Source organism: Pleurodeles waltl, chromosome 4_2, assembly GCF_031143425.1.
Source record: "Pleurodeles waltl isolate 20211129_DDA chromosome 4_2, aPleWal1.hap1.20221129, whole genome shotgun sequence".
In the NCBI taxonomy this organism is placed as follows: Eukaryota; Metazoa; Chordata; class Amphibia; order Caudata; family Salamandridae; genus Pleurodeles; species Pleurodeles waltl.
This window is the reverse complement of record NC_090443.1, coordinates 12,326,028-12,339,414: the sequence shown is the minus strand read 5'-3', so window position 1 is coordinate 12,339,414 and position 13,387 is coordinate 12,326,028. Positions and strand designations below refer to the sequence as shown.

Here is a 13,387-nt window from a genome sequence, read left to right as displayed (position 1 = left end):
GAAACTCCAGAGGACAGCGGACCTGCTCCAAAAAGACTGCAACTTTGTTTCAAGAAGCAGCTTTAAAGAACCCTGCAACTCCCCGCAAGAAGCGTGAGACTTGCACCCGGCGACCCCGACTCGGCTGGTGGAGAACCAACACCTCAGGGAGGACCCCCGGACTACTCTACGACTGTGAGTACCAAAACCTGTCCCCCCTGAGCCCCCACAGCGCCGCCTGCAGAGGGAATCCCGAGGCTTCCCCTGACCGCGACTCTCTGAAACCTAAGTCCCGACGCCTGGAAAAGACCCTGCACCCGCAGCCCCCAGGACCTGAAGGACCGGACTTTCACTGCAGAAGTGACCCCCAGGAGTCCCTCTCCCTTGCCCAAGTGGAGGTTTCCCCGAGGAAGCCCCCCCCCTTGCCTGCCTGCAGCGCTGAAGAGATCCCTTGATCTCTCATTGACTTCCATTGCGAACCCGACGCTTGTTCTAACACTGCACCCGGCCGCCCCTGCGCCGCTGAGGGTGAAATTTCTGTGTGGGCTTGTGTTCCCCCCGGTGCCCTACAAAACCCCCCTGGTCTGCCCTCCGAAGACGCGGGTACTTACCTGCAAGCAGACCGGAACCGGGGCACCCCCTTCTCTCCATTGAAGCCTATGCGTTTTGGGCACCACTTTGAACTCTGCACCTGACCGGCCCTGAGCTGCTGGTGTGGTAACTTTGGGGTTGCTCTGAACCCCCAACGGTGGGCTACCTTGGACCAAGAACTGAACCCTGTAAGTGTCTTACTTACCTGGTAAAACTAACAAAAACTTACCTCCCCCAGGAACTGTGAAAATTGCACTAAGTGTCCACTTTTGAAATCGCTATTTGTGAATAACTTGAAAAGTATACATGCAATTGAAATGATTCAAAGTTCCTAATGTACTTACCTGCAATACCTTTCAAACAAGATATTACATGTTAAATTTGAACCTGTGGTTCTTAAAATAAACTAAGAAAAGATATTTTTCTATAACAAAACCTATTGGCTGGATTTGTCTCTGAGTGTGTGTACCTCATTTATTGTCTGTGTATGTACAACAAATGCTTAACACTACTCCTTGGATAAGCCTACTGCTCGACCACACTACCACAAAATAGAGCATTAGTATTATCTATTTTTACCACTATTTTACCTCTAAGGGGAACCCTTGGACTCTGTGCATGCTATGCCTTACTTTGAAATAGCACATACAGAGCCAACTTCCTACACCTGGTTAGCAGGATCCCAGCACACTCTCCGTCAAGTCAGCATCAATATCAGACAAAAAGTATGGGGGAGGTGTAACTGCAGCTACTCAACAGTCCTCGCATGTCTCTATTGCCTCCATTGGTTGATTTTTCGAAATCCGTAATTCATTGATCCGACAAAACCATAACTTGTATTACACTGGAAACCAAGCTTAAATTACAGAAAAATAGCTGGTACCAGGTTTATGCTCAAACTCCCACTGCTGCAAGCTTTTGTTACAAGACCACTTACGGAAGTCTCTTATTGTGGTCAATGCAGTGAACGTTTATTTTAGCCTACACAAGGCCCAATTACAAATTGCACAAGTCCATAATTTGTTTCTGGCTGGTATTCTTGCTTCTGCAGTGTGCATTTGCAAGGTTTCAGGAATAACGTGGGACTGGAATTATGAGGCCATTTCTTGCATGTTTTATCCATATTCCGTGTCCATTTTGGAACCAAATTTCGCTGTGCTTTCAGCAGGATAGTTACCAGCTTGACCTCTTCACCTTGTCAACTCTGAATTAGACAGGGTGGTATCTCCCCATAAAGATACCATAATCACCTCAAAATTGGCGTTCTAGTGAACTTTACAAATGTTCACTCATTCAAAACACACAGCCATAGTTGCAAGAGTCTTTAAGTGTTTTCTGTTTTAACACATCCTAGTTTGGCACTTGGAACACTCACCCAACATTTCAGGCTTGCTTTTTAAGCCATTAGACTCTTTACTCTGTTCCTCACCATGGGGGTGACGTAATCTGCTCTAGTTGTCCCTTGTCTGTCAATGTAGGAAGCTGGCTCTCTATATGGTGCACTAAAAAGTACACCGTGCAGCGAGTCCATTGGATCCCCAGTTGGTTTACAGAGGCATAAGTAGATAATAGTAGATAATACTTATGCTCTCTTTTGTGGTAGTGTGGGTTAGCAGTTAAGCTTATCTAAGGGCAGTGCTAAGGCTTGTACTCAGAGGCAATAAATGAGAAACTGACTCCGACCAAATTAGAAAAATTTAATTTCTTTTTATATATGTTATGAAAGCAAGAGCTTTGTTCATAACAAAAACAGTACTTACTTTTGAAGTTTCACAGGTAAGTAAAACGTTAAAACATCTGCTCCTTAATGCACAATGCAAACCTGTGAACGGAAAAGTCAGAGATGCATATAGACACAGTTGGTGCCAGGGGTTACGCTTCAGGGGTTGGAGTGGGCCAAGGTCCATAGTACTACCAGCAGATTTTTTTTTAGAAGGTGCCCTGGTTTCATCGGGACCAGGGTGCTAGTGAGGTTGTAGCTGTGCGTGCTACGGTGAAGAGGGGCCACCTGGAAATAGACTGCACAGGGGAACCTGGGGTCAAGTTAGAGAGCTAAAAAATGGGTGCTTTGGTCGCAAGGGCCCTTGGAGCACGAGGACATAGCCAGTTCTTCGGAACCTGGGACGGATGGCTCGGGTAGAGTGGTTAGGGAGGCTGGGCTGGGCTGATGCGCAATGATACTCCTCGTGGTTAGGGGCCAACTGCTGTCAGGAGAATCAGGACTGCTGGGCCACTCGCAAAGTGGGTCTCAGTGGTGCTGACGTGCCGCGATGGCTGCTCAGTCCTGGTGCAGTAGGAATCTGGACTGGAATCTCACTGTTGGTGCAGGGTGTCCAGTGCCCCAGAGGTTGGTGCTGGACAGCTCTAGTTGGTCTTAGTTTGTGGGGAGACAGATCTAGTCTTCTAAAGTATGAGTACTTTCTAATCGTCTGCGGTGGCTGTCGACTGGGGAGCTGCAAGGTGGTGGACCGGACTGTGCTTGTTGGTGCCTGCGTCTGCAGGGGAGTAACTCTTCAACTACAAGGGAGACTGGCGGCAATTTTCCAGGTTCTGGCATGCTACCCGAAGCTTTAGTAGTACTCCAGATTGAGGGGTGAGTCATTCTGCTGTGATTGTCGCAAGAGCTGCGAGTAGGTCGGGTTTTATGCCAAAAGTTCTTCTCTTCTGTACTCACCAGGCAGTGACTCTTCTTTGTCCACCTTCACTTGAACTGTTGAATTTGAGTTCTTTGGGTCAGCAATGCCACCTAAATACTCCATGTAGGGGCGTTAAGGGGAGTGACAGGTTGCAGCAATTGGGTTGCCTACCTTTAGGGTGTCTTCACCCTCTGTATAACTACTTCTGGTGGGAAGTGGGCATAACCCTGACCCTTGAATGCTAATTCTGTCCAAAACAAGATGCGGGAATCTGAAAAGTGGTATCCACTTCGGCTAGCCCACCTTAGGGGTGAGACTGGCATGATGTGGACACACCTCCTAATCTTACTAATTTTCCTGCTTGTCTTGCCACCAAGACGTGGGGTCAGTACAGGGGGTGGTCATCTTGACCATCTGGAGAGACCTGCATCTCGTAACAGACAGCTGGCCCTTTGAAGCTCCCAGCCCTGGAATGCCCATGATGCAGGGAGGAGGTGTGGACACCTCTGCCTAGAGCAGGCTTTGTTCCTGACCTCCAAGAGCGTAGGCTCTCATCTCAGGTGGTCGGAAACATGTCTGTGGTGGCTGGACGTGTTGAGACCAATCAGTCAACACACTAGCAGTCTGTATGTTTTTCAGGGGGCACCTCTAAGGTGCACTCTGGGTGCATGTATTAATAAATCAATCGCTGGAATCAGTGAGAGTTTATTAATGTGAGATGTTTGATACCAAACATACCTATGCTGAGAAGCCATCCTGTACCTGGGGACCTCATGTTTACCAGTGTCCAGCATATGCATTTAGAATAGCTTCCCTGCACACTTACTATGTCTAAAAATGGAGAAAAAAACTCTCAAATCCAGGGGGACAGGGAGATTATAAGGTCCAGTGTACGGCCTCCCTAAATAAATAATACAAAAAGAGTACACTGTTCCTGTAGAAAAGTACACAGGTTCGGAAAAAGGCACTTCTTTAGTTGGAAGCAAGGGGCCTCACACATCAAATGGATGTCATGCTTCATCATCGGGCCAACTCCTCGTCAGGCTGGCGCTGCAATGCCTGACGGGCCCCACAAGAGGGTACTTTACCGGAGATCTTTTTAAATCAAAAAAAGTGTATGCCGTGAAAGAAGTAGGAATACATTTAACCCTACCCTTTAGAAAAGCTGGAGAAAATAATAATTAAATTATTTGTTTGGAGACTTTAGAGCCAAATTTTAATCAGTATGGAAGCTCTAGCTCAATGTTAAAAACAAGAGAGTTGGAAAGGAATAAGGTTCCACCACTCTGCAGCCAACACTGGTGTACTTTTCTACAGGAACAGTGTACTCTTTTTGTATTACTAAGAAAGGACAAAGACGTAGGAGGGGCACTTTGCTCATGCATTAATGATGCCCTCACTTGTAATATAATGCACCCTGCCTTAGAGTTGGAGTCCTGCTTTAGGGTGACTTACCAATATTACAAGTAGTGGTTTAGGGGACATGGCACGCAAGTGTGTGCTATGTTGTGTTTTAAATTGTGGGAGCACCTTGTCTTGCAGTCTGCAAATGTTTGGTGCTTGGTCCCTCAGGGTGGCACAATTTGTGCTGCAGCTCTGAGGGGGTCTTCTTCAGTACCCATGTCCTAGGTACAAGTGGTACCATTTACTAGGGGCCTACAGAACTACTTGACCCTCAAGTCACCAGGTGTCTTGTTTTGGGGAAGAAATACTGATTGAAGTGCACTGGATTCCTGCTAACCAGGTCCCCAGTGCCAAAGCTACATCTAAAAAAAAAAAAACAGGCAAAAAGGGAGGGAGGGTCAGTGCAACCAGAACCCACCTGTCTACAGTCTATCTCCTTTGATCTCATAGAGCGAACGTTTTATATAGCATAGTGGCAATCTTAAGGAGTTACCCCCCCCCCCCCACCCCTTTTTTCAAACGTCAGCCCTTGAGTTTCATTAGTTAATGTGGGGTTCCAGACTTTACGTTCTTTACTTTCTTGTCAGAGTGGCTTCCTGACCTCCCTTCCTGTAAGATGGTGCTGCCCTTTGAGGCTATCCAGTCCCCGTTTCCCCAAACTGTCTATTCTGTGGCCATGATGAAGTGTTTGGTTCTTGAAAGTATTCAAAGACTTGCTAGGTCGAGGGGAAAAAAAGTGCATTAGGGTCCCATTTACAGACCATTTTAGCTGGCTGCTATTGCAGACCTATTGTGCTCAAAACCAGTAATTACAGTAGACTTTTGGCCAGCCCCTTACTTATCATTGGTTTAGTTTCATGCCAACCTCATTTGCTTACCTTTTTTATTAAATGGCTTCCCTTATTTTTCTTTCGGTCTCTTTCCTGGAGCAAGGCTTCTTTACCAGGCTTTTGATTGGATGACTAGTATCCTTCCACAGCTCACATCCGGGGAACTACATTTTTTTCTTTCAGCACTCTAAAAAGTAAATGATATTTTCTCTCTCCCACATATGCTTTTCTTTCTTCAGTTATCTTCCCCTCATCGTGTTGCCCACCCGTCTCTTTTTTTTTTTTTTTTTTTTAATTGCTTAAGCCCCCTAAGCTCCCCGGTTACTAGGCCATCCCCACAACCCTGAGAATCCCTGTTGTTCAATCCCCAGCTTTAATTTCACCCATAGCTGCTCCACAAAAATCTTGAGGGCCCGGCGACTGCAATATGCTGCTCCTCTTCTAAATTGTGCTTTTGGCTCGACTTTAAATTACATTTTATATTTACCACTCCATGATTAGTGCCGGACATCTTGAGACAGTAAAAAAAAAAATAGGGGGGGGGTGGTAGTGTGTGTGTGTGTGTGTGTCAGCCATACGCCCACACCCATACATCATGACTCTGGGCTTTTTCAGGTCAAATATTTGACTTGCGCATGTTTACACTTCTTTGCTTTTTTTATGTTTATGCTGAACTGGTTCATCAAAAACATTGGCTAGACCTATTGGTTTTGCCAATGCTGGTTTGTCCTTGAAGGTGCAGGAGGGCAGCTCCCTGCCTTTACCGTCACTAAAGGGGGGAGGGAGGGTATCGTTCTCAGGGATGCCCTCAAACTACCTTCTCTGGTGTTCCCAACTGTCTACCTAAGGGTGGAGGAATACTGAAATCTGTAGGATTGCCGTGGTGTCCAGCATGTGGATGCTCTGTAAATACTCTTCCTACTGGGATGTTTATTTTAGAAACTGTAGCTAGACAGGAAAACCCATAAGCGGCTCGATCTAAGGAGTTATTTGAAGCTTGGCATGAGCACGGAGTAGCTCTTCCCACAACCAGTCAAATCAGGGAGAGTAGCAAGAGATTACTGTGCCGCATACTGGCAAGGTGAGGTGTGAGTAGGTTGAGCCTGCCCTGTGATTGGCCAAATATATCACACAGTGAAGTTATAAAGCAATACGTGACTGTGGGTGGGGGTAATGTTGGTGTACTAGACTACATGTTGGGCAGGAGCATGTATTCCAGGATCAGTGTTCCTTGGCAAGAGGTGCTGTTTGAAGATCTGGAAAGGAAAGAGGCCCAACTTAGAAGGTCAGGCTTGAATACAGATATAAGTGCACTATGGCAAAATGCTGGATGTGAGGATTTAGGCATTTGTTCCAGTTGCCCATATTGTGATGCCTACATAACTGTGCTGGGTACAGTATTTCAGAGCACTGCCCCCTTCAAAGAGGACAGTCACAAGAACTGGTGATTTTGAAAAGTGCAGGTTTCATACAAGCATTACTTTTGCCATTGTCTTGCTTGCAGGTCTTGGTATCAAATATGTCTTTTGTTTTTTTTTCTAGGAGAAAAATAACCCAGTAAAGAGGGAGCGGTTATCAGAAAGCAGCCCATCTTACTTAATTCTCCGTAATGAGCCCAGGTAGGGTGTGTAGAACCAGTAGCTAGTAGTACCAGTTTTAATAGGTTTTTCAACCAAAGGGGTGAGCGGTGGGGGTAGAAACTTTCAGTGAGTTATAACATGCTCCTTCTCAGCTGGTAAGATCTGCTCAATGGATTGAGAGCCTTCTGCAGAAATTGGTATAATCTGCATCTCACTGGCTGTTTTGAAATGAATATTTTTGGGAGTTTGAAGAGCACTCCATACGTAGAGGAAACTGCAGAGATTTGTACAGTTGAGTTAAGAGCAAGCATTATTAAAAGGTACATACAGACGGTCACAGGTCATATGTTAACTGAGGAGGGGGGTCAACCTCTGTGTAGGTGTTTTAATATGTGATTGGATATTGAGGTAGTTCATAGGCCACGACGGCAGAGTTCATTATAGAAGCATGTTTAATGGTCTGCTTGAAGTAGTAGCAGATAAGCTTGGTCAGCAGTAGGAGATCGCATAGTCTGAAGGTGAAGACAGAGAATGCTGGTCCTTGGGGTATTTGCCAGGCAGTGTATGATTTGAAGGGAAGATGGCTGTCTGTGTGACAGCTGATGGATTTAGTTTATGTGGGTGAACGTATGGATCCTTGTTAAAGGTGAGTGTTCGATTTCAAGATGTGTGGTGATTGGTGTGGAGCAAAATCTTGTTGCTGAATGAGGGCATTCAAGGTTGCTTGGATAAGCTTCATATATGTACAAAGACCCTGAAGGTCATAACTTAAGAGACCAGATGGTTGAGTAGTCTTTGTCATATTTGTGAATGTGGATCTTGTGGTTGGTAATGACGTATCTTGGTGGTTACCTGGTACATGTCGATGATCGGGGCAAGAGGGTGGACTGTTTGATCTCCACATATGATCAACTGAGGAGCTCATGACAGGCCTTTTTTTAATAAGATGGTGACCCTATGTTGGTAGGGGTGCTTTGCACGGAATTCTTATTTTTGTTTAGGCTAGAGAGTGAGCTAGAGACTGAATGTACAAAAAAGTGATTCAAACTAGATTTCTAAATGTGTTTTACCCTGCGTTGGGTGGTGGGAACGGTTGGGATGGGCAGTGGGGGGAAGCTACACAATTGATGTTTCTTCTAAATGCAGACATAACTAAGCCCTACACAATGTTTTTGACAGATTGCAGGCTTGCTTCGATGTGAGGGCTGATGCCAACCCCAAATCTCGGAAACAGGGTCTCAAACGCTTCCAGGAGAACCCAGAGGCAAACTGGGGACCACGTGCCCGAGCAAAGATTGGGTAAGTCCATGAAGGCAGTGCATATAGGACATGACTCCTTCCTGGTGCCACCTAGAACTCATGCTTGTGAAATAGTGTTGTTCCACATACAGAGTGTTCACAGGGTGGGGGTAGTTACCTGGTATTGAACTACAATCATGATGTTCCTAACGGAGGGGTTTCCTCCAAAATTGGCTAAAACACAAATGCACAATAGAGGTAATTTGCTTCGCAACTCTAAATTCTCCTTCTGTGCTTGTGTTTCAGAATGTTGCAGTTTCATGCATCTTCTCAGGTTTTTTTTATTTTTATTTTTTTTTGTTCCCCCCCCCGCCAAACATTATTTTTAATAATTGGCATCTTTAATGGCGTTTCTTGCTGTGCATTCTCTCAGCCTCCAAATGAACGAGTTACTTACCTTCGGTAACGACTTTTCTGGTGGATACATTAGCTACCTGTGGATTCCTCACCTATTGAATACTCCCCTTGCGCCAGCATCCAACGGAAATCTTCTTCCTAGCTTCTGCACATCGACGAGGACGTCACAATTGCCCACGCAATGCCGTCTGACGTCATACAGGCAATAAGAGGTCCTCGCCGACATCCGTACCAACATTTTTTTACGTGCCTGAGACTAATCGGCCATTGAGACAATCAATCAAATAACAATATTTAATAACATTCAAGATAAAAACATCATTCCAAAAACTCACGTTTTTTAACAATTTTTTTTTTTAATAAATACATAAATATATACAGTATATGTACAAGCCCTCAAATACCAAGAGGAGCACACCCAAGAATAACTTGGATAGACCAGACAGGCAACGGGGAGGCGGGTGGGACCGTGAGGAATCCACAGGTAGCTAATGTATCCACCAGAAAAGTTGTTACCGAAGGTAAGTAACTCGTTCTTCTGATGGATACAGCTACCTGTGGATTCCTCACCTATTGAATAGAGTCCCAAAGCAGTAATGCACTCGGTGGAGGGTGCCTGAATGGTCAAACCAAGAAATCCTGCAGCACTGACCGTGCAAAATGGCCATCCCTCCTAACCTCAGAATCCAAGCAGTAATGCTTCGCCAAAGTGTGGAGGGATGACCAAGTTGCGGCCTTGCAGATGTCGACCACAGGAACACCCCTAGCCGAGGCCGACTTAGCTCTGGTGGAATGAGCTCTTATTCCATCAGGGGGTTCCTTCTTTGCTAGAGAGTAACACAGTTTAATGCAAAGAATGACCCACCTGGAGAGTGTTCTCTTGTGGACTGCCCTTCCTCTCCTCTTTCCCACGTACCTGATGAAGAGTTGATCCTCCAACCTGAAATCCTTCGTTCTGTTCACATAGAAGCTCAGCGCTCTCCTCTGGTCTAAGCGGTGTAGTCTTTTTTTTTTTTTCTTCTCTCGAAGGATGAGGTGGAGGATAAAACGAGGAAAGAGTAATTGTTTGGGCCATATGAAAGGGTGAAACAACCTTCAGTAGGAAAGCAGCCTTGTTCCTCAACACCACCTTATTCCCATAAAAAGATGTGTAAGGGGGTTTAAAAGATAGAGCCTGCAGCTCACTCACTCTTCTTGCGGAAGTAATTGCAACAAGGAAAACAGTCTTTAGAACCAATAACCTTAAAGGGCAAGAATGCAAAGGCTCAAACGGTGAACCCATAAGAAAAGTCAAGACTAGGTTTAGATCCCACTGAGGCATAATGAAATGAGTGGGAGGAAATTTGTTAATGAGACCTTTTAAAAATCTTAGTACTATAGGGGATTTAAATTGAGAAGGCTGGTCCGGAAGACATAGAAAGGCTGACAGGGCAGATAAATATCCCTTGACTGTAGCCACTGCACAACCCCTGTGTGCCAGGGACAACGCAAAAGACAAGATATCCGATAAGTGGGCACGTAAGCGGTCAATTTGCTTCTCTCCACACCAATTCACAAATTTAGCCCACCTATTAGCGTAGATAGATTTAGTGGAGTGTCGCCTGGCCGATAAAATAACATCCACTACGTCAGGTGGGAGAGAAAAGGGACTCAGGTTGCCCCATTCAATCTCCAGGCATAAAGGTGCAGGCTCTGAAGGTGGGGGTGTAAAACCAGCCCCTGCGACTGCAAGAGGAGGTCTGCCCTGAGAGGGAGACAGAGCAGGGGGCACAGAGAGAGTTGGAGAAGATCCGAATACCCATACCCTCCTTGGCCAATCCAGAGCTATTAAGATGACTTGGGCCCGGTCTTGGCGAATGTTACTCAAAACTCGAGGAATCAAAGGTATGGGGGGAAACTCGTAAGCAACTGGTCGCACCAGGACATCTGAAACGCGCCCCCCAACGCTCCTTGTACCGGATACTGGAGGCTGCAGAATAACTGGCAGTGCGAGTTCTCCCGAGTGGCAAACCGATCTATCCGAGGGAACCCCCACATCTGGAAGATTTGACGGACTTGATCCGGATGGAGACGCCACTCATGAGCGGTCGAGAAATGACTACTAAGACTGTCCGCACGCACAAGAATCCGGCCAGATGATTTGATACCAAGAAAATCTGATGGTCCCTTGCCCAGGACAATATCCGTAGAGCTTCTCTGCAGAGAAGGTACGACCCTACCCCTCCCTGTTTGTTTATATACCACATCGCAGTAGTATTGTCCGTTAGGACCTGAACCGACTGACCGCGAAGGGATGGGAGGAAGGCCTTGAGTGCAAGACGTATAGCCCGCAACTCCAACAGATTTATATGAAACATCTGTTCCACTGGAGACCAAAGACCTTTGATCTCCAGGTCCCCCAGATGAGCTCCCCACTCTAGAGTGGAAGCATCAGTTATGACTGTGGCCACCGGCAGAGTTTGCGAGAATGGCCTTCCTCGGGAAAGATTGACGTCCGCAATCCACCATTTTAAATCCGCAGCAGCATCTCTGGAGATCGTCACCGAACCCTCGAGATCCCTCTTGTGTTGAGACTACTGCTTCCGGAGGCACCACTGAAGAGCCCTCATGTGCCAGCGAGCGTGAGTGACCAGCAGAATGCAAGAAGCAAACAGACCGAGCAGGCATAGGACCTTGAGGACTGGAACGAACGCTCCACTTTGGAACCAACAACTGAATGTCCTGAATCCGCTGAGGCAGAGGAAAGGCGCGATTCAATGCTGTATCCAGTACTGCCCCTATGAACAGGAGGCGCTGAGAGGGCTCTAGGTGAGATTTGGGCACATTCACTGAAAAACCCAGGTCGAACAACAACTGGGTTGTCGACAAGGTGATGCAACACCAGCTCCGGAGACTTGGCTTTGATCAACCAGTCGTCCAGGTAAGGAACTACTGCTATCCCCTTCCTTCTGAGCTCTGCTGCAACCACCGACATCACCTTTGTGAAGACTCTGGGTGCTGAAGTAAGACCAAACGGAAGGCCAGCAAACTGATAGTGCTGCGACCCCACCACAAACCGGAGATACTTCCTGTGCGACTGGAGTATTGGGATATGAAAGTAAGCATCCTGTAAGTCGACAGACACCATCCAATCTCCATCGTTCAGCGCCAAAAGCACCTGAGCTAGGGTCAGCATCTTGAACTTCTCCTGTTTGAGGAACCATTTCAAGATCCTCAGGTCCAGGATTGGCCTCAACCGACCATCCTTCTTGGGGATCAGGAAGTATCTTGAGTAACAACCCTGACCCCTCTCCTGCTCTGGAACCAACTCCACCGCACCTTTTGAAAGGAGGACTTGAACCTCCTGTTATAGTAACAGGAGATGCTCTTCTGAACAGTAGGATGGGCGGGGCGGGATGGGGGGGGAGGAAACTCCCGAAAGGGAAGGGCATAGCCTTTCCCCACAATGCTGGTGACCCAGGAGTCTGATGTTATAACCTCCCACTTGTGGAGAAAGTTCAATAACCTTCCCCCTACAGGAGTGGTGTGAGAAGGAATTGGTGCTTGAACATCTGAAATTAGGCTCATCACCTCTTGAGGCACCTCAGTATGAGACGACTTTATTTCGTCCATCAGGGCGTAAATGTATCTCCCTAAAAAACATGTAGCATTTGTTGCTTTTAAAGCCATGCTACATGATGAAAAAGCCTTTTTTGAAGAAAGGTCCATCTTCTTTGAGTCTCTGTCCGAGGGCACAGCTGGAAATGATCCTGGGGCAGACCGGGCTGAACATGAAGCCTGAACCACCAGGCTTTCAGGGGTTGGGTGCCTGGAGAGGAAGCCTGGGTCAGCAGGAGCCACTCGATATCTTCGAGCCACCGATCTGTTCACTGCCGAAGATGACACCGGCTTCTTCCAAATTTCCAGGATTGGATCCAACAGAGCCTCATTAAAAGGCAGAAGTGGCACTGCAGTTGTTGAAGCAGGATGCAACACTTCCGTTAAAATATTAGGCTCAGACACCGGCAAAGGGAGGTCTAAAAAATCATCTGCTTTCTTGATGACTGAATGAAATGTTGCAGCCTCCTCCGTATACTCTCCAGGTGATGTCAAGTCCCATTCTGGAGAGGTGTCCAGACCACTGGCCGTGTCTAAACCATGGAGGTCTCCTTGAGATTCCTCAATCTCTCCTTCCTCTAACGCTTGTCTCCGATATTCTTGCTCCTCAAGGAGGCGAAGAGCAAGCCTCCTCGAGTGTAACCTTTCCTCAATCCTCGGCCTCGACATGGCTTCAGCAGACGTCGAAGCTTGACGCCGATCCTCGGATCCATCAGACGCCATGGATTTCTTCGGCGCCGAACGAGGAGAAGGGCGGACAGGAGACTGTTCCGGCGCCAGAGCCACAGGTCTACTCGGCGTCACCGGCTGAGAGGCTGATGCCATAGGTGCCGGCGCCAAGCCCACATTTCCCATGGGAAGGAAGGGCATAAAAGGTGCCGGTCGTAACAGAGCCGGAGCACCCATATTGAAGGCCAGTGGGCCCGAAGGACCAGCCGGTCCGCCATCTGTTGAAAAATTGAGAACATCGCATTCAAGAATGCAGAACTGTAGGCTCCAGGGGCCGGGAAAGCCGGGTACTGATGAGCATGGGTTGGAGGTGACATCGACGCCGGTCTCTGCGTCTGTGAAGCTGGAGAGAACTCCTGACGCCGAGGAACCTCAAATACCGAAG

At 47.1% G+C, this 13,387-nt stretch overlaps 1 protein-coding gene across 1 annotated transcript in view; it reads left to right on the top strand.

The window, feature by feature from the left end:
• Nucleotides 1-13,387, top strand: part of TRMT1 (tRNA methyltransferase 1) — a 109,872-nt gene that overhangs the window by 74,983 nt on the left and 21,502 nt on the right. Inside the window, exons 14-15 of the mRNA XM_069230400.1 lie at nt 6,983-7,059; nt 8,200-8,319. Of these exons, the coding sequence (XP_069086501.1) occupies nt 6,983-7,059; nt 8,200-8,319 (197 nt within the window). The remainder of the gene's footprint in view (nt 1-6,982; nt 7,060-8,199; nt 8,320-13,387) is intronic.